This window comes from Ovis aries, chromosome 17 (assembly GCF_016772045.2).
Source record: "Ovis aries strain OAR_USU_Benz2616 breed Rambouillet chromosome 17, ARS-UI_Ramb_v3.0, whole genome shotgun sequence".
In the NCBI taxonomy this organism is placed as follows: Eukaryota; Metazoa; Chordata; class Mammalia; order Artiodactyla; family Bovidae; genus Ovis; species Ovis aries.
The window spans coordinates 72,240,420-72,258,854 of NC_056070.1; the positions used below are offsets into that span (position 1 = coordinate 72,240,420).

Sequence of the window (18,435 nt, forward strand, 5' to 3'; positions counted from 1 at the left end):
GACCTTGAACCTCAGTCCTTGGGGGAGGGGCAGAGCCGGGCCAGCGGGCAGGGTGGGGAGGCAGGCAGGTGCTTCCGGCCTGAGTCTGCTGGGAGCGAAGGGCCGGAGCCCAGGCTGGGGGGTCTGCTGCCACGGCTCCTGCCGCCCCCAGGCCCCACCGCCCAGGCACTGGCTTGCGTTTCCCCGGAGGCTTTGTCCGCCCCAGGCTTTCCCCGTGGGGTGGAGAGGGGTCAAGGTGCCCTTTAGCTCACCCTTGGAAGTTGCAGAAAAGCAACCTGGGGTGGGGTAGGGGGAGGTAGCCCCACCTGACAGGTGCAGAACCTGAGGTGTAGAGCTCGGGGGACCCTCACCTGCACAAACTGAAGCGGCTCCAACCGGGCGGACCAGGCGGAGCGGTGGGGGCGGGGCCCTGGGCGCGGGCAGTATCGGTGGCGCCCAGTCCCTCCCCATCTCAACACCCGCCGCGGCGCCTCTCTGCCTTAACAGCGGGGCAGACCTCCTGCCGGAAATCCACATCCAGCTGACATCTGCTCCTGAATCTCACTGGCAGAATCCTACAAGGAAGCTAAAAGCCACCGTGGGTTTAGACCCGTCCCGCTTTCCTTCTGGGGCAGGGGAAGGACAGCCTGGAACCCTGAGGAACAAGACCCTGGGAAGGGGGCTCACGGATGGGCTTGTGCAGGCGAGAAGGAGCGGGAGGAGAGGCTTTTTAGAGGAACGTTACTGTAGTTGATTTACAGCGAAGTGACTCCGTTATACATGTACATACAATCTTTTTCATATTCATTCCGTGATGGTGTATGAGGATAGTGAATATAGGTCCCTGCCATACGGGAGGACCTCGTTGTTTATCCATCCTGTAACAGCTTACCTCTGCTAACCTCAAACCCCCGACCCCTCCCTCCCCCACCCGTCCCCCTTGGCAGCCACAGGTCTGTTCCGTCAATGTGTTTCATAGAGAGGTTCGTTTGTGTCGCTTCCTAGATCCCACCTGTAAGTGGCAGCATGCGGCATTTGTCTTTCTCTGGCTTTCCCAGGAGGGGATCCCTGGGTCCAGAGACGGGAAACTTGTTTACGGAACCCGATCTTTCCCATCAGAGGCTGCCCGGGCCACGGTGCCCCCGGCAGCGGGCGGGAAAGAGCCGGCCTCGCCCTCCGCCTCCGGCGCGAGCACCCGGCGGTGCGCGCGGTTCCAAAGCGCTCCGCGCTCGGCCCACTGTGACGCGGGCCCGGCGGCGGCCGCGGGCAGAGCCAGGCCATGGCCGAGGCGCAGGAGCTGCTTCTGCAGCTGCAGAAGGACAACCGCGACGGACGGCTGCGGAAGCAGGAGCTGGAGGAGCTGGTGCGCGGGCTGGAGGCCGAGAGCGAGAGCCTCGCCGCGCGCCTGCAGGACCTGAGCGAGCGCGAGCGCGGGTGCGGGCGGCCCCTCCCCTCGTCCGGCGTGTGGGCGCCGCGAGGGGGCGGGCTGTGTGTGGACGCGGCCTCCCTCGGCCGCGGAGCCTCAGTTTCCCCTCCGCAGCCTGCAGCGTCGGCGGAGCCAGGCGGCGCGGGCCCTGCGTGGGGAGGCGCGCGAGGCGGCGCGGGAGCGCGCGGACCGGGCGCGCGGGCTGCTGGAGGCGGCGGAGCAGCGCCAACGGGACCTGGTGGGGCGGGGCCCTGGTGGGGCGGGACCTCTAGACGGACGGGGCAGTGGAAAGGGAGGGGCCTGGGCGGGGCGGGGCCGCGAGAGGGCGGGACCTAAGCTGAGGCGAGACCTCTGGGTGGGCGGGGCAGTGGAGGGGAGGGACACAAAATCGGGCGGAGCCCTGGTGGGGCGGGGCCTGCGAGACGGTAGGCTGCGGCGGCACCCCGGTGGGCGGGGGCAGTGGAGAGGGAGGGGCCTGAGATGGGGCGGAGCCGGCAGCGGGGGCGGGGCCCGCGCTGGGGCGGGGCCCCCGGAGAGGCCTGGAAGTTCCCCTCGACCCCGTCCAGGAGCAGCAGAACCGACAGCTGCAGGAGCAGTGGGAGGAGCTGTCAAGCCAGGTACCTTCCGGAGACGGCCTCTGTCTCCCGCTTCCCCCGGGGCTGCCTCGCCCCAGTCCCCGCCCCCGCCCGGCCCCGCCCCGCCCCCAGGATAGTCCCCACCCCTAGCAGCCCCGCCCGGCCCTCACAAGCCCCACCCCCAGCTCTTCTACTACGGAGGCGAGCAACTGAGCCAGCAGCGGGCGGAGCAGCAGCTCGGGACCCAACTGGCGGCCCTGCAGGTGCTCGGGCGGGGCTAGGGGGCGGGGGCGGGCCTTGGGGCTCCGGGGGCGGGGCCTTGGGCGGGGTCAAGCGCGGCGCGTTCGCGGAGTTCCCGGCGCCTGACTCTCCCTGGATTCTCTGGAAGAAACAATTGGCGCTGGTGGAGGCCAAGCACACCATGCAGGCGGAGGCCCTGCGGCAGGTGCGGCAGAGCCGGGCTCTCGGGAGGGCCGGCTTGGGGTGTGCGTGAGGCTGGGCAGGTGCAGGACGGTGGGCAGGGCCGAGTGCCCCCTACCCCGTCTAAGCAGGGCTCCCCTCGTGTCAGAGCGCACGGCGGATGGAGGAGGCCTGGGCCAGCTTCCAGGAGCAGAGCGGAGTCTTGCAGGTGCCGCCCCTCCCCGCCTCCGACCCCGCCGCGGCCTCCGCTCCGCCCTTCCCCGGAGCCGCGGCGGCCTGCCCCCGCCCTACCCAAGTCTTCCCGCGTGTGAGGCCTCACTCCCACCACCCGCTCCAGGAGTTGCAGGGGAAGGTGATGGAGGCGGCGGCTGCACTCGACAGCTCGCGGGGCGGCCCGGAGCCGTAAGGGGGTTAAGACTGTCGGATGTCGGGAGTTGGGGGAGGCGCGACTGCGGGCCCGGCGAAGGGCCCATCCTCCTGCCTTTCCCGGCAGGTGCGACTCACAGCCCCGACGGGGGCAGGACTGCGCGGGCTCGCTCATGGAAGAGGTGGCCAAGGCGGAGTGTGTGAGCCCTGGCGGGGGCGGGCTTGAGCCGAGACCTGCCTCGCGGGGCCGCCCCCCGCACACGGGGGCCACCCCGTCAGGGACCCCCCCCCCCGACCCCACCAGGGACCCACCTCGCCATGCCAACCCCACTGGGGACCACAAGCATCATGGGGCTGCTCACTCAAGCACCGCGCCCGCGTGGGAGCCCAACGGCCCCACGAGCCTCGCACCCCAGGGTCCCGCTCCGTCCGCGGCGTCCGGCAGGAAGGTGTTCTCTTGTCTCCGCAGGAGAAGCGGCTGTTCGGCGCGGGTGCGGCGGGCTTCAGGTGAGCGGGCGGCTAGAGCGGGCTCGGGGCTGGGGCCTGGGGGGGCGCCCCGCGCCGCCAGCGCCCATCTGCCGGTGCGTGGTCGGTCCGCAGGCTGTGGGCGCTGGGCGCGCTGCAGACGCTGCTGCTGCTGCCGCTGGGCGTCGTGGCGCTGCCGCTGCTCTACCTGGCGCTGGTGAACCCCTCGGCCCTGCGCCGCGGCCTTGCGCGCCCGGGCTCGGACGCCGCCCTGCGCCGCCTGCGCTACACGCTGGCCCCGCTGCTCCAGTTGCGTGCGCGCGGACTACTGCCCGCCTAGCGCATCACGCCGGCCGCGGCCGCCCGCACCCGAGTCTCCCGAGTGGTTTCTGGGCGCCGGATTGGGGGTGTGTGGACGGAGGGAGAAGGGGGTGTGATGGGAAAGGGGAGGGGAAGGGGCTTGGGCGTGGCGGCGAGAAACCCGGGGACGCGGGGCAGGGATGTCTTGTGTCCTCCGGCCAGCAGGCGCCGCACCCCCCCCCCCGCCCCCGCCTCCGAGGGACCTCCTTGGTCCCTCCGCCCTGCCCTCGGTTCCGTCCGACCCCTCCGTTCCCCCAGCCCGTCCGCCCACTCCGGAGGGGTCGGAATCACGACTCAACCCCCTCTCGCCGCCGGCAAATCCAGCTCGCGGCGCTGGCCGGCGGGTCCCCGCGGAGCTCCGTGTCCCGCGTCCGCGCGCTGGTTACTCAGACCCGCGGCGACCCTCGTCCCTAGTGGGTCCCTTGTTGGGGTGTCCTCCCCCTGGTCCGCGGCCTCTCCGGCGTCCGTGCAGTGGGGGCCCTGAGCCTTCATCACTGTGGTCTTGTCTAGCGTTGTCTGTTTCTGTGAAATATCCTGCTTAATGGAGGGGGAACTCGAGTTTCACTTCGTCTGATGCAAACGCTTGCTCTATTTTCCTTTTTTTGGTAGTGAAACTTCTGCATGTCCTGCGCACACAGGCGTTGTGTTTCGCTCTGGTCTTTAAACAGTCCTTTTCTCGTTGATTTAATTGCACGTCTTAGGGTTTGGGGTTAAGTTTGTCTTCGCGCTTCTGTGCAGTTTAAGAATTGCGGGTTGAGCCCTAAAAGTTCCTCTTTCGTCTGGAGGTCACGCTGTTCTGCTGGAACTCCTCCTCCTCCTGTGACTTCGCGTTTGGTCATCCCCAGACGGCCCTCTGTGCGGTCCCACTCTGGTTACAGTGGGTCATTCTGCAATGAGGGACTTCCTCAGTGGAGCCCAGTGGCTACGCCTCTTCGATTTCACCGCTGGGTACGGCTTGAGTGTGTGCTGCCGCTTCTTTGGGGTGTTTACGCAGGAGTGGGCTTCCTGGGTCCAAGGGTGCTTCTGTTTAACTGTTTGAGGAACAGCTAACAGGGCCCCGTCAGCAGTGCACGCGGGGCTGGCTTCCCCAGGTCCTTTACTTTAGCTTGCTAGGTTCTCTGCTTCTTGTTTAATAACAGCCATCCTAACGGGGGTGATTTTTCTGCTTTCAGTTTTCAGGCACTGCATTCTCTACTTTCTGTGATCACACAGTCACATCCATAACACGTTTCATCCATAAAACAAGGGAACTCGAGCTTTTACCCCTGAGCCCTCCACCCACTTCTGTGGAAGACACTTGATTTTTAAGGTGGACTTTTTTCCCCACAGTAAGTGGACTGCGTACCATCCCTCCCCCTTCCGGGTGAGCACAGCAGGGCACATGACCTCTGTGGCCTCCAGGCCCCTCTATGTCCACTTACGCCGCAGCCACCACGGTGACGGGGGTGGGTCCCCATGTGTCCTCCGCAGGCAGCTTTCTGCAAACATCTTTTTGTATTTTGCCAGAGAATCTGTGAGACCAGTTCCTCAGAGTGGGGTTGTGAGCCAGGGGTGACCACATGCATACTGGGGGGTTGGATGGCCGTGTTAGAGGCCCCTTCCCACAGGACAGGACCCCTTCTCCGCCTCGTGCACGGTGGGTGTGATGGGTGAGCGAGGGCCCTTCAGGGTGGCTTTAGCTGGCATTCACCTTATAATCAAGGCGGGGGGGGGGGTGGATAAGGGCCAGGGGCACTTCTTTTCCCGCAACTATCCATGTCACTTGCCGTTGTGGCTGTGCCTCGGTTTGGGGCTGTGACTGTAAATGAAACTGTTCTCATCCCTTTTGTTGCTGTGGGTACACACAGCCGACTTTTCACATCCACCTGTATCCTGAACGTCGGCTGTAGAACAGACCCAGGTTATTGTGGGTTTTTGTGTCCACTGGCCATTCCTGAGTCGCTTCTCTTTCCGATTGTTTCCTTCTCTGACTAGCCTGGCGAGGGCCCCAGGGCCCAGCGCTGAGCAGAGGCGGTGAGGACAGTGTGGTCCGGGAGGGCACACCCGTCCTGAGGCGTGGGGCTCTCGGGTGGGTCTTTCATTAACTGTATTATTGGAAGAGGAACTTGATTGCTTTCAACACTTTAGATTTCGTTTCCAGTCTCTGAAGAGATCTATTTGCTTATCAGCTCTTGGGTTTAGACTTTCTACCCAGCATTGTTAAGAGCATTTATTTCTGACTTTTAAAAACATACAGTTTGCACATTGCCCCCGTCTTGTTCACGGCATTCAGCTTTCCCTTCAAAGCCGAGGCGACAGCCTTCCTTTCCACGTGAGGCGGACATCAGTCCTGCAGTGGGTGAATCTGTTTTACCGAGTGTTCACCCTGTGCTTTGCGTCTCTCCCGGCCCACCGCTCCCAGTCTCCCGAGGGCTGCTTCTGGAGGTCATGCCCTGTATTCCGGTTTGCTTCTTATTTGAACATCTCTACCCACCTCCCCAGACACAGCCTGAAAGCCTCTGTCTTTTACGTGTGTTTTGCCTGCTGTTCCAGCTCCACTGCTCCAGCTCTCGTCAATCCCTCACAATAGCACAGAATCAGCCTGAGGTGGTGAACGGGCACACGGGCGCTGCCGCCGGTGCCAGGGGGGCGCTGCGTGCTGTCGGGCGGCGTGCGTGCCGCTGTCCTCTGCCCACTGGCTTCCCTGCCAGTCCCGTCGCCTGTGCAGAGAAGGGCGCTGCGAGCCTCCAGCCCTGTTAGTCTATTTCTCCTGAGTTCTGTCACGTTTTGCTTCAGAGGCACACGTGTGTGTGCTGATGGGGACTTTCCCCCCGCCTTCCGCATCAGGCCTGTGACTGTATTTAAAGAGCATCTCTCGCCAGGATGTAATCAGGTCTCACATTTCATCCATGTTTGGAACTCCTGCCTCCTCGTGGGTGGGCACAGTCTGCGCACAGGTCACAGGGCTAGTGACGCAGTGGGCCCGTGCCTCGGTCGTGCGGCTGCTCCCCCGTGATGACCTCCCTTCCTGGGTTGGCCCCACGTCTGACAAAGCTGTTGCCTCCCCACTGGCTGCCTGCCTTCCTGCTGCGCTTCCTGCAGCTGAGTGCTTTTGTGCCAGCTCTGGGGTCCTGCTGGGGGCTGGAGTGTCCCACCCCACTTCCCATTTCTTCATGCCCCTTCTAGGTGCCTGTTCTCTCACCCACGGCTCCTCCCTTCACCTCTGTCTTACGTGCTATGTACCAACCTCTTGGGCGGCTCACTTCTAGATGTTTCGTCTCTTTAGCTTCAGGTCTTTGGAGGGTTGTGGGGGTGGGATGGGTGCTGTGGGTGGGGGTGGGGGGTCAGTGCGGGAGCACGGTGTGGTTGCGGAGCAGAGCGACCTGAAGATGCTGGAGACAAGCACCGGGAGGAGGCGGAGCAATGGCGGCGGAGGCAAGGCCAGGAAGGGACACCGCTGGCCCTGAGCCGGCAGGGAGAGCACAGGTGCTTTCGCCCCACCGGCGCGGTGCTGCCGTCTCTGCGAAGCTCACAGTCAGGGTGCCGGGGGCGGCCCTGAGCCCCTTGCTGCCCACCCCCCCCCCCCAGCTAAATGTGCACTTAGGATCCAAGAGTAAACCAGGTTCCAGCGCAGCAGTGTTTCTGTTTTTATTTTGCTCACGTTGGTTAAATACCGCTTTTCTGACTTTCATGCCTAAGAATATACTCCCTGTACCTCTGAGACAGGACGGGTGGGGAACGTGTCCAGTGCAGGAAGAGCCCGTGCCCAAGCCCAGACCGGCTCTGATTGTCCTTCTGGCCGCGCGGGTGGCACCCGGGACCGGGAGTCTCCAGCTCGGCAGGGGCGCCTCTGGCCCGTCTGTCCCTCGGGTGGAGCGGCGGCCGGCGCGCCTGCGGAGCAGGGCTGCGGCCGGCGCGCCTGCGGAGCGGGGCTGTGGCCGGCCGCCCTCAGTAGGGGATGTCGTTCTGATAGTACTGGATCATGTCGTAGGTCCGGCTCCTGCGGACGCAGGGTGAGGGGCGCTGTGAGGGGCTGACCCCTCTGAGCTGCCCTGGAGGCTCGGGGCCCGACCGCGGACCTCTGCCCCGCAGCGCCTCGCCCGCTGGGACCCGTGGAGGCTCCCTCCCTGGCAGCTCCCGGCTCTGCCCCATCTCCTCGCTCGTGGGCACCTAACGCGGGCTCAGGCAGACACCTTTCCTCAGCTGGCTGCCTCCTGTCCTAAGAGCTGAGCCCAGGCTGGGGGTCTGTGCGCCCCCGCCCAGCACACAGCAGAGCCATCTCGCCCCGTGCTGCCCGCCAGACTCCTCCCACTGGGCCACCAAGACCACGTGGCACCCCCAGGCCGCACGCCCTGGACCTTGGTGGGCCCACCGGGGTCAGTTCTCCGACCCCAGGGTGTGGGCCTGGCCTCCCGTGGGCCACCCCGTCGTTCAACCTGGAAACCTCCAGGCCACCTCTAACGGTCACAGCCCCGGGAACCTGTCCCCTAGAGTGTCACTGAGGCCAGGCCCCTCCGATCACAGCCCCCACAGCCCCTCACCCCACCAGGCCGGGCGTCTCAAGGCAGTGCATCCAGCCACCGGGCCCAAGAGCGGCCCCACCCAGAGCCCCCTGGACCCCGGGTGGGGGCACAGGAGAGGGCAGGACCGGGGGCTTGCCTGTTGCTAAGGAAGCAGCTCTGAATGACCTTCAGGATGAAGTTCGCGGCCTCTCGCTCCGTCATGTTGGGGCTGAACCTGTGCCTGTGGGGGAAGGGCCACATCAGGGCTGCCGCCCTGCTCGCGTGCACGTGGTCTGGTGTCCTGTGGGGCCACGGTTCCCAGCTGGCCTCAAGGCTTTGGGCCCTGTCCCAGCAGCTCCCAACCGTGAGGCCGGCAGCTCGGGCAGGATGGGCAGGGGCTTGGCCTCGATGTGCCCTAGGAAACCAGGGCAGACGGGCACATCCCTCGTGGCCACAGAAACCAGGGCGCACCTCGTGCCCGGGTCTGGGTGTCCCCGGGGGCACCTGGCCCGGGGGCAGGCCCCGTCTCAGGGACAGCCACCCCGGTGTCTGCCCAGGACATACTTGAGGAGCTTGATTGTCTGCCCACGGAAGCAGGGCAGGCCCGTGTCCAGCATGAGGGTGACCAGAGAGACGACAGCGTCCATGTAGGGCCTGGGGAAGGGCAGGGAGGGCGGTGAGTGGAGTCCAGCCTGCGCATGGGCCCTGCCTGGGTGTCACCACACTGCTCTGTGGCCTTAGCCACGTGGCGTCGGAGACCACGGGCTCTGGCTCAGGAAGAAAGGTGAGGAGGGCACTTGGACTGACTGGAGGCAAGGCCGAGCCTGGGAGGTGCAGACGTGGGGGCTCCGAGGCCGAGTGAGGGGCTCTGGCAGAGACGGCATATGTGACTGGAGCCAGGCCTCAGGGACCTCCAGCACACGCCCCTCCAAACCCCAAACCCGCCCCCCCACCACCCAAGGTCTGAGATGACCCGAGGGGAAGGGAGCCTGGATGCGTGGTCCCAGCAGGGACCCCACCCTCCCGCATCTGGACCGGGAGGCTCACCGCACAGCCAGGTAGCCACGGACACACATCTCCATGAACCACTTGAAGGGTGTGGCCTCCATCTTGCCCCCCATGATCATCACCATCTCATCCGTCAGCTTGATGTCCGGCTCCCAGCCGAGGTTGCCTCCCGGGGAGCTTTCAAACATGAACCCGAAATCTGCAAAGCCCCGAAAAGCCGCGGTGCTGGGGTCAGCCGCAGGCTGGGGCGGAGGGATAGAGCCCCACCTCCTGGCTCCGCCCCCATGTGGCTGCCCCGAGGGAGAGCCCCGCCCCAGGTCGATGATGGAAGGAAAGTCCCGCCCCCTGCCACCCCGCCCACCCACGTGGAGGCCCTGGATGGACAGCCCCGCCCCCGCCCCGCGGTGGATGACGGGAGAGAAGTCCCGCCCCCCCCCACGTGGAGGCTGTGGATGGACAGCCCACCGCCGCCCCGCCCACCGCCGCGGATGACAGAAGGAAAGTCCTGCCCACCCACCCCACCCCCCGTGGAGGCCGGGGATGGACAGCCCGCCCCGCCCGCCCACCGATGTGGATGAGGTGCCCCTTCTTGTCCAGCATGATGTTGCCGTTGTGCCGGTCTTTGATCTGCAGCAGGAACAGGAGGAGGCTGTAGGCCGCCATGCTGCGGATGAAGTTGTACCGCGCCTGCGGGGGACAGCGGCTCAGGGCCCGCGCTCCAGGCCGGGGGCAGGGCGGACCCGCACTCCAAGAGTCGGCCCTCGGGGGCCCACCCAGAGCTTCGCCAGTCCCAAGCAAGGCCATGGCTGCCCGGGCGGACCCAGACTGGAGGAGCCAGGACGCCGGGCGCCCACCTGCTGGAAGGCCAGCGTGGACTCGTCCCCGTACTGGCGCGTGAAGTAGTCGTACATGCCGAAGTCGGTCTGGCGGCCCAGCTGGTCCCGGGAGGTGCAGTCGGGGATGCACTCGATGACCCCGCACTAGGGAGGAAGGGCCGGGCTGCAGGCGAGGGCCGCACCGAGGGGCCGCCAGGCTTCTGCTCGGGACACTTACCCCGGGGGCGGTGGCCACCACCCGGTACGGGAAGACAAAGAGGTCCAGTCCGACCAGCTGGAAGATGTTTTTGAAGAGGTCAATGATCTGCAGGGCCAGCATGTCCTGGGAGGCGGAGACACAGACGGTGGTGGGCAGCCACAGGGAAGCAAAGATTCACGCTTCTGTGTGAGGCCGGGCGCCGCCGCCGCCGGCAGCCGCGGAGAGGCCCCTGCCGCCCGCACTGCCCTCCCGCCCAGCTGGGCTCTACCTGCCGGCAGTCGTCCCCCACTTTGAAGATGGCCGCCTGCCAGGAGATCTTCTGGCTGTCTGCCTCCTGCACACTGCCCTCCTCCTCCGGGTCTGAGCGGCACCGCAGGCCTGCGGGGAGAGGCCCTGTGGGAGTCTGGGGGGCGCCCTGCTCACGTGCCTGAAGGAACCCTGAGAACCTTAGGGATCGTGCCTTGAAAGCCCGAGGGGGGCCGATGAAGGCCTGGCAGACACCCAGGCCAGAGGGTGGGGCCACAGGGCCGCGTCTCCTCCTGAGAACAGCTGAAGACAGAGCCCCCTCTCGCTGGAGAGAGGACCTGCGGGCACTGTCAGGGCTGGGCCCCGTGAGGGGGTGCACAGCAGGAGCCGGGGCCACACCCTGGCTGGTGCCCTCTCAAGCCCGCGCCGCCGGGCCTGCGGAGTGTGGCTGCGTGTGGTGGCAGGGCCTCGCACAAGTGGCGAAGGCAGCGTGGCCCTGACCGGTGGCCGTGCCTTCCCAGAGACGGAAGAGGGGGAACTCCAGCCGAGGCCGGGGACCAACCAGGCCCTGTGCTGGGGGGAGGCGCAGGACCCTGCCTGGAGGGCCACCCCGGGCTCAGCACCAGGAGACAGTTGACGCCTGCCACGGAAGCCGGCCTGCCCGTGGGCGCTCGCACGGCGGCCAAGCAGACCGCCCTCCTGGGGTCCCCGTCACTGCCCGTGTGCCTACTGACCCCAGATGAGGGGCCGCACTGACCCGCCACTATTCACAGGAACCCCAGACTACACGGGACAAGGCACTGACCTTCCTTCTCAAGCTCACTAACCCCGCAACGTTTCACCTTGAACTTCGCCAGATACGGGGCCTTGGCAGCGCTAGAAGACAACAGACCGTGGGCGTGAGGGATGGGGGAGGGGCGCGAGGGACGGGGCAGGGGGCCTGCGAGGGGCAGCCGGGGGTCGCACCTCTGCATGGGCGTCCCGGACTTGTAGTCAATGTCCAGCACGATGGCCTCGGGGTTGCTGGGCAGGTAGCAGCCTGCGAGGGTGGGAGGGTTGTCACGGGTGTGGGCGGGATGCAGGAGCACACGCCCATCCAGCAGGCAGGCCCGCCCTGGGCAGACGGGGCGGTGCTGGGGCCTGGAAGCCCGCCCTCCCTGGCTGTCGTTCCTCTGGGTCTGTCCTGACGACCACATGGCCCTCGCCACCCCCAGACACGTCTCCGAGGGGACGCCTGAACCCTCAGCTTCCTGGGTGCCCCACCACAGGACACACAGGAGCCCCGGCCCCGCCCGCCTGGCCCCAGCTCAGCCTGGCAAGACGAGAGGACGCCCCAGCCTGGTCTGAGGCTGCAGTCCCAGAGCCCCCCAGGTGGGGCCCCGACGGAGGCACTGGCGCTGGAACCACGAGGTCCCCTGCCTCCCCCCTCACTGGCCCAGCCTCGCTCACACGGCCCAGCTCCGCCCTGCAGCCGGCTCGCACCCCAGGGCCTCTGGGATGTGTCTGAGCAGCAGGAGTCCTCTCAGAGGCTGGGCGGGGCTCAGCATGGTCGGGAGACGCCCCCCCTGGGGCCGGTGCCCACCGTGGAGCAGGCCTGGGCACGCAGGCAGGGCCAGAGTGTGAAGAGAGCGCGTGTGTGGCAGTGAATAACTGGGAGCTGTGCGGTGACATCCGGGCTCCGTCCTGCCAACCAGCAGCACCAGGGCGGGGCACGGGCCCTCATACCATGGGCCCCAGCACACCGCGGACACCCCTTCCCACGCACACTGCCTCTGCTACCCTGGAGCTCAGGAACCTTCTAGAACCACAGCTGCTGGGGACAGGGCTTGGCCTTCGGAAAACAGCTGCAGCCAGTAGGCCCCCAAGTGGCCGCTGGGCAGGGCAGGCTCTGGAGAGGGATGCCAGGCACCCAGGGCCCACACCCCCCTTCCCACCAGGCTCCGCCCCGCTCACCAGGCTGCACCTTCACTTCAGACAAGGCGGACAGGCAGGCCTTCTTTCTTTCGTCGCCTTTGGGGTAGGGCCTGGGGACCAGGACACAAAGGCTGACCTCCACGCTTCTGGCGGCAGGCCCTCCTCCCTGAGGGCCGCTGCCCTGCATGGCCTCTGGCGGCCCCCAGACCTCTATGCCCCAAGATGAAGGGCTGACGTGGAATTGCGCCCTCACATGCAGAGGGTGGCCCAGGGAGCCCACCCGGACAGCCAGGTGAGGATGGGGTGACTGGGCATGAGCCGGAGCTCTGGGGACAGAGGGGGCCAGGGTCCTTCCCCGGGGTCGGCCAGTGTCAACCCCAAGGCCCGTCCCACACAAACGTGGGGCCAGGGTGTCTGAGGTTGATGTCCGCCCCATGTGAACGTGCACCAGAGAGGTTAATTGAGACAGGGCCCCAGGGCGGCCAGTGGGTCGGGCTGCCTAACGCTGCTGGGCCCCTGGGAGCCTCCAGAGCAGTGGCCTCAGACCCGACGTGAAGCTAATGCGTGCTTCCGTGCACCTGAGGGGCCGCGGGAGCCCAGGACGGCAGGCAGGCTCCCAGCCGGCTGCTCTGCGGCGGTGGCCACGGGGCAGGGGGCGGGGCTGTGTGCACACCGCCTCTGGGGCGGCTCGCCTGCGTGGGGCCTGGAGGAGGTGCACTTACTTGATGATGGCTGAGACGTTGGTGATCTTGTTGAAAAAGTCAAACTCCCGCTGGTAGAAGTCCTTGGCCGGGCCGGAGAGGGAGCCCGTGATCTCCTCCACCAGCTGCTCCAGGAGATCACCGATGTCGGCTGCGGAGTTGCTGTGGCTGAGCCTGGGCCCGGGGCCATCTCTGTGGACCCCACCCGGAGGACGCGCAGGGTGGCCGCCCGGGGAGTTGCGGGACGGAGCCGCGGGGCCGGGGGCCAAGGTGGGAGTGGAGGGGTGACCTGGGCAGGGGAAGGGCCGGGGCCCTGACGGGGGCCGGCACTCACGATCCTTCTGGTGGCCCTCTTCGTCCATGTAGATGTTGGTCTTCATGTTCCAGATGAACTGGTGCGCCAGTAGCTGGGACTGGGAGGCGGCCCACAGGATGTACTCCCGCACGTAGCCCATCTACAGGGGCGAGACTGTGGTCAGCTCGGCCCAGCCCCGTGAGGCCCTGCGCTGGCTACGAGCAGCTGTCCTGGGCCGTGGGACTAGCACGTCAGCCTGCCAGCCGGCCACCACATCTCACCTCAGGCAGGTGCAGCCTCGCCCCCGCTCCCCCCGACTCTAGCCTACCTCTGCTGCTGTGGAGCGGGAGGTGTGGGCAGGCGGGCTTCCACCGCCACCCTGTGAGCTGCCCAGGGGCGGTGGGTGCCAGAAAACCCTACAAGTTGGTGGTTGCGCGCTGTGGTCCCTGCCCACCTGTGACCTCTCCTCCCCTGTCATGCCCAGCTCAGGGTGAGTCCCCGGTCTAGGTTACGAAGGCGCTGGCCTTTCTGGAAGACTCCTGGGGGGCAGCCTCTCCTTCCCCACAGCCACCTCTGCCCCCATCTGGGGCCCCTCCCCCACCATCTGGTAAAGTATTCCCTGGTTGGATGTCCTCGACTTGGTGGGTGCACTTCCCAAAGAGGTCAGGCTTCAAAACACCCAATTCTAACTCAGCAAGCAGATCGAACGTTGAACCGTGAACACGCAACCTCCGGTGCAGGCTTGGGGCTGGGCCGGGACACGGTGGTCTGGGGGCCCTGGGCTGGGCCGGGAGGGCACTTGCTGGTGCCCGGAGGCGTAGGCGTGGAGAGGCACAGACACAGCGGGGTCGCCCTGCAGGTGCTGTCTGTCCAGGCCCCTTCGGGGCACGCCCTCACTCATGGCTGAGTGGCCCCATCCCCCATCTACACGCTGAAGCCCCGCGCTTGCTGGAGGCCTCGTGTTGAGATGGCTGGAGATACGCCTTTGAAAAGCTGGTGAAGTTATGTGAGATCAGTGGGGGCCTCATCTAAGCTGACTCGTGTCCTCAGAAGAGATCGGGACACAGACAAGAAGGACACAGGGCGGTGGCCCTGTCTCATGGCGAGGAGAGGGGCCTCGGGGGAGCCAGCCCGCCCCACCTGGACCCCAGACATCCAGCTTCCAGGCTTGTTCAGGTTCTGAGCCCGTGGACTCCTCCAGGGTGGCCCCAGCTTGCTAGCACACCCGGCCTCTCCTCCCAGGAGACAGAGAGCTGGGCATGGGAGTCAGGGCCTGCCAAGACCCCCTTCCAGTAGACAGGTCCCAGGCCAGGCTGCCCACCCTGAGTGGCGGCCAGCGATGCTTCCAGAAGCTGCTCACCTGCACAGCAGGCCTGGGCCTCAGGCGCTGGACGGCCACGTAGTGGGCGGAGAGCTCGGGCTCAGGTTCTAGCCCTGTGCCCCTGCCCGCCTGGCCCTCCGGGCTGGCGCACACTTACCTTGTCGTACCTGAGCGCCTGCACGATCTGGGGGATGTAGAACAGGATGGCGTCCTGGGGGGGACAGGGTGTGGCTGTGACTCCAGGGCGGGGGTCCCAGGAGCCCACCCCGCCTGGACCAGCCTCATCCTCCACCAGGCTGCCCCCACGGCGTGTCCCTGAGTGCCTCCCACTCCACAGCAGTGGGGGGCAGCCCCGAGGCCCACCCGGCAGAGGGGCTCACCGGCGGGAAGGATCGCAGGACCTTGACCCCGTACTGCGCCGTGAGGGGGTGCGGCGGGTACATGCTTGAGAAGTAGGACAGGCCCGTGGGCGGGTCCGCGGGCGCCCAGCACAGCACGTGGCTGAGCTCAGGCGCGTCGGCGTCGATGGTGTGCCAGGTGACCAGAAACTGGAGGGAGGAGGGGCGGGGTGGTCCTGAGAGGCATTCCCGATGGCAGCAGGCACGCTCTGTCCCCAGCGCCGCCCCAGCCAGGGGGAAGCGCCGAGGCCGTCTTCTATAGTGCACGCCTCGTCCCAGGGCGGGAAGCGTGGGGCAGCGGCGCTCAGACCCCACGGCGCTCAGGGCTTTGGTCACGCTCCTCCAGGCGGCCCCGGGGCGCTTCAGAGTCTGTGTTCCTGCCGTGGCCCACCACCTGCCCCCTACCTTGATGGCTTCCGGGATGTCACTAACAGCTCCCGGGTCCAAGCGCACCAGACGCGTCACCTCGTTGCCGATAGCCTCCGTGTTTTTGAACCTGCAGGCGCAGAGGGTGTGGGGCGCAGGCACTGAGGACGGGGCCGAGGAGCCCGGGACTGAGGAATGTGGCCGGCGCCCAGCAGCGTCTGAGCACCCTCGCTTCTGGCGTGTGCGGTGACCCAGGACAGAGGGCCCTGGGCCAGGAAGGGTCTGCCCTCCCCTTTCAAGGACCCCAACGCCCGTGGCCAGGCCCCAAGCAGCCCGTGGGCCAGAGGGCACTGCAGCGGGTGGGAGGGCGCAGGTGAGCGGTCAGGCCGCCCCGCATGGACTTGGCGCCTGTGGGAGGAAGCACTGGGCAGGCAGCGTGGGCTCAGGGGGTGACAGGCCCCCCCCCGCCCCGGACACAGGCACACGGGGCGGGGGTCTGTGAGGACTCAGCCCCCTCTGCTCCTGCCGGCCAGAGCCGTCGGGAGAGCTCACGACACAGGCACTGCTGCCCAAGGACGCCCCGGGAGTCACCGCAGCTGCTGCCTTTCCTGGTCGAGGAAGGCGGGCCTGGGGCTGCGGGGCACTGGGCCTCGGCGTGGCCTGGAGCGCACCTGGCAGGCAGCTGCACGGCCAGGTGCGGCGAGATGCCCCAGGCCAGGCTGGCGTTGTCCTTCCACTGCTTCTCGCTCAGGTTGCTGTACTTGGACCTCCAGTTGGCCACGCTGCTCTCCCCAGCCTGGTCCAGCTCCAGCTCCGGGGCGGACAGCGGGTTGTACCAGGTGACGAGACGCTCGATCTCGGTGGCCTGGGGACAGACAGGGACATGGCTGCGCCTCTGCGTGCCCCAGCTGCCCCGCGGGCCTGGCGGGCGGGTCTCACCAGCAGGGACAGCAGCAGGGTCCGGCGCTTCATGTAGTATCTGTGCAGCTGGGAGCCCCGGTTGGTCTTCTTGGACATACCTGGGGCGGGGGGTGGACACAGGGTCTCCCTCAGAGACACTCCACGACCCTGAGGACCCGAGGGACCCAGGTGAAAAGCCCCACTGACCCGACTTCTTGGAGATGGTGGACATGCCGCTGGACAGCGGGTACGTGTTGATCCAGCCCTGTGTGGCCTGCTGGCGAGAGCCGACCGCAATGTCCAGGTTGCTCCGGGTGTCCTGGTTGTCTGCAGGCAGACACAGCATTCCAGAAAAAGGCACTTGGACCTTCCGCATGGACGAGGCAGCCACGGGGGAGCAGACGGGGAGACAGCTTCACAGAGAGCCAGGCACCTGGGGGCTCAGAGGACTGCAGCAGAAGCTTCCTACAGCGCGCGGGGCTCCCCGAGCCCAAAGCAGAGCAGCCCGAGCTCCGCCCCCGGCAGCCACGGGGCACCTGCCCCCAGGCGTGCTTCCACACGGGGGGCCCGGGGCAGATGTGGGGCCACCAGCCCTGCTCCGAGAGGAGTCAGGAGCCACTGGGACATTCGCTGTGGCTGCCGTCCCCCGTCCTGTGGCAGGCCGCCTGTGTGCGTCTGCTGCGGAGACCCTGGGGCCCCAGCTGCTGCAGGCAAGGGCCTGACCACGGGGACGCCCCCATGGCACTTATGTTAGAGTCGCTCCTGACAGGACTGCCCTGCTGGGCGGCAAGGGACTGTGCCTGGCCCCTCGTGGCCCACCAGCCGCAGCCCAGGGTGGGCTGACGGGTGTCCGGGGAGCCCGTGGACAGCCTGGCGCTGGGAAGCTAGGCCGAGGGCGTCCCCTTGCCAAGCGTGGCAGGGCAGGGGCGAGCGGGCCGGCGTACCTGGGGGAGCGAGCTGGCTGGCGGTCAGGTACTTCTTGTCTGAAAACACGGCGGTCCAGAACTTGACCATCACGGTGACATCCTCACGGAGCCTCTTCTCCCCCTGGGTCGGGAACCTCGGGGGGCAGCTGCAGATGGGCGGGGTCCAGGGTGAGAGCCAGGCGCGGGGCAGGGGGACCTGGCCCGGGGCGGGGGCGGGGGGCACCTGAAGTAGTCAAAGGCGGTGGAGTAAATCTTCTCGCGGAGCACGTTGCGGATGGTGGCGTTGGGGAGCACGTCCGCATGCAGCAAGGACAGGCCGAGGGTCAGCAGCCTGCAAGGGGGGCCAGGTCAGCGCTCTGGCTCCCCCTGCCTGAGCTCGGGGCCTGCCTACGGGCAGCGGACCCCACCCCGGGCCCCCCGGGCCTCACTTGAAGCGGGGCCCGATGGCCGCCACATGCCGGTTCATGCTGCCCGCGGCGCCCCCGATGCTCAGGGACAGAGCACGCTGCAGGAGGCTGCAGAAGATCTCCACCTGGTCGGAGCTGCAGTACTTGGCGATCTCGAACCGCTGCACCAGGAACTGGGGGGGGGACACGCTGCCTGTGGGGCCTGCCGGAGGGCAGGTGGGGTCTGCAAGGCAGGGGGTGGGGGTCTGGGGGAGAGGAGGGCCAGCACCGCCCCCTCCTGGAGGGGCATCTTCAACCTGGAGCCCCGGGGTAGCCCCCCAACCCCGGGGGAGAGTGGGAGGAGCCTGGGGGGCACGTACGTCGATCCAGATGTAGTGAGGGGTCACCTCAGGGGCACACGGTCTCGGCTGGCTGGCTTCGGACGCGGCCAGGGGATCTGCTTCCTTTATCTCCGCAGAAAACAGGCCGAACTTCTGCTCCACGGTCATCTGCCAGGCCCCGGCCATCTCCCGCATGAACTGCAAAAACCTGGCCGTCAGCACCTCCGTGCGGTACAGGGAGGGGCCTGCTGCGTGTTCTTGTCGGTGCTTAGTTATGAAAGGAGGATAGGCTCGCTGGAGACTTAGGAAGCTGAGGGCGTGTGAAGAAAAGGAAAGCCACACGGTCCCATGACGGCCCCAGCCCGGGCCTTCTTTCACCACACGCCCGTCCAGGACCACAGCCAGATGCGTGTCCCGCTTCCCGATGCCCCCCTGTCACTGCACCACCTGCTCAGGGCCTCCAGAACCCAGTGCCACCTCCACCCCACGGACCCACGACGACACCTTCATGCCCCAAACCAGGCCT

The 18,435-nt window shown here is 66.9% G+C and overlaps 2 protein-coding genes across 4 annotated transcripts in view; one reads left to right on the forward strand and one right to left on the reverse strand.

Moving 5' to 3' along the window:
* The first annotated feature begins 1,230 nt into the window (after positions 1–1,230).
* TMEM191C (transmembrane protein 191C) lies at positions 1,231–5,838 on the forward strand. Its single transcript, XM_060400875.1, is given in 10 exon segments — positions 1,231–1,413; positions 1,520–1,643; positions 1,972–2,022; positions 2,166–2,243; positions 2,369–2,425; positions 2,549–2,608; positions 2,738–2,802; positions 2,894–3,005; positions 3,008–3,273; positions 3,367–5,838. Coding segments are annotated over 10 exon segments (1,173 nt in total). The 5' UTR covers positions 1,231–1,258; the 3' UTR covers positions 3,572–5,838.
* A 1,355-nt stretch (positions 5,839–7,193) lies between these two features.
* The window catches only part of PI4KA (phosphatidylinositol 4-kinase alpha), a 57,123-nt gene continuing 45,881 nt past the window's right edge, over positions 7,194–18,435 (reverse strand). For all 3 annotated transcript variants that reach the window (XM_027956873.3, XM_042234190.2, XM_060400871.1), the window contains 23 exons: positions 17,949–18,107; positions 17,611–17,762; positions 17,406–17,513; positions 17,201–17,328; positions 16,464–16,583; positions 16,296–16,375; positions 16,028–16,221; positions 15,396–15,486; positions 14,973–15,140; positions 14,750–14,803; positions 13,311–13,431; positions 12,998–13,127; positions 12,315–12,385; positions 11,328–11,400; positions 11,167–11,237; positions 10,384–10,493; positions 10,134–10,238; positions 9,935–10,060; positions 9,647–9,767; positions 9,120–9,279; positions 8,637–8,726; positions 8,230–8,313; positions 7,194–7,570 (listed from right to left, as the gene is read on the reverse strand). In XM_027956873.3, the coding sequence (XP_027812674.1) occupies positions 7,519–7,570; positions 8,230–8,313; positions 8,637–8,726; positions 9,120–9,279; positions 9,647–9,767; positions 9,935–10,060; positions 10,134–10,238; positions 10,384–10,493; positions 11,167–11,237; positions 11,328–11,400; positions 12,315–12,385; positions 12,998–13,127; positions 13,311–13,431; positions 14,750–14,803; positions 14,973–15,140; positions 15,396–15,486; positions 16,028–16,221; positions 16,296–16,375; positions 16,464–16,583; positions 17,201–17,328; positions 17,406–17,513; positions 17,611–17,762; positions 17,949–18,107 (2,568 nt within the window). In that variant the 3' untranslated portion in view covers positions 7,194–7,518. The remainder of the gene's footprint in view (positions 7,571–8,229; positions 8,314–8,636; positions 8,727–9,119; positions 9,280–9,646; positions 9,768–9,934; positions 10,061–10,133; positions 10,239–10,383; positions 10,494–11,166; positions 11,238–11,327; positions 11,401–12,314; positions 12,386–12,997; positions 13,128–13,310; positions 13,432–14,749; positions 14,804–14,972; positions 15,141–15,395; positions 15,487–16,027; positions 16,222–16,295; positions 16,376–16,463; positions 16,584–17,200; positions 17,329–17,405; positions 17,514–17,610; positions 17,763–17,948; positions 18,108–18,435) is intronic.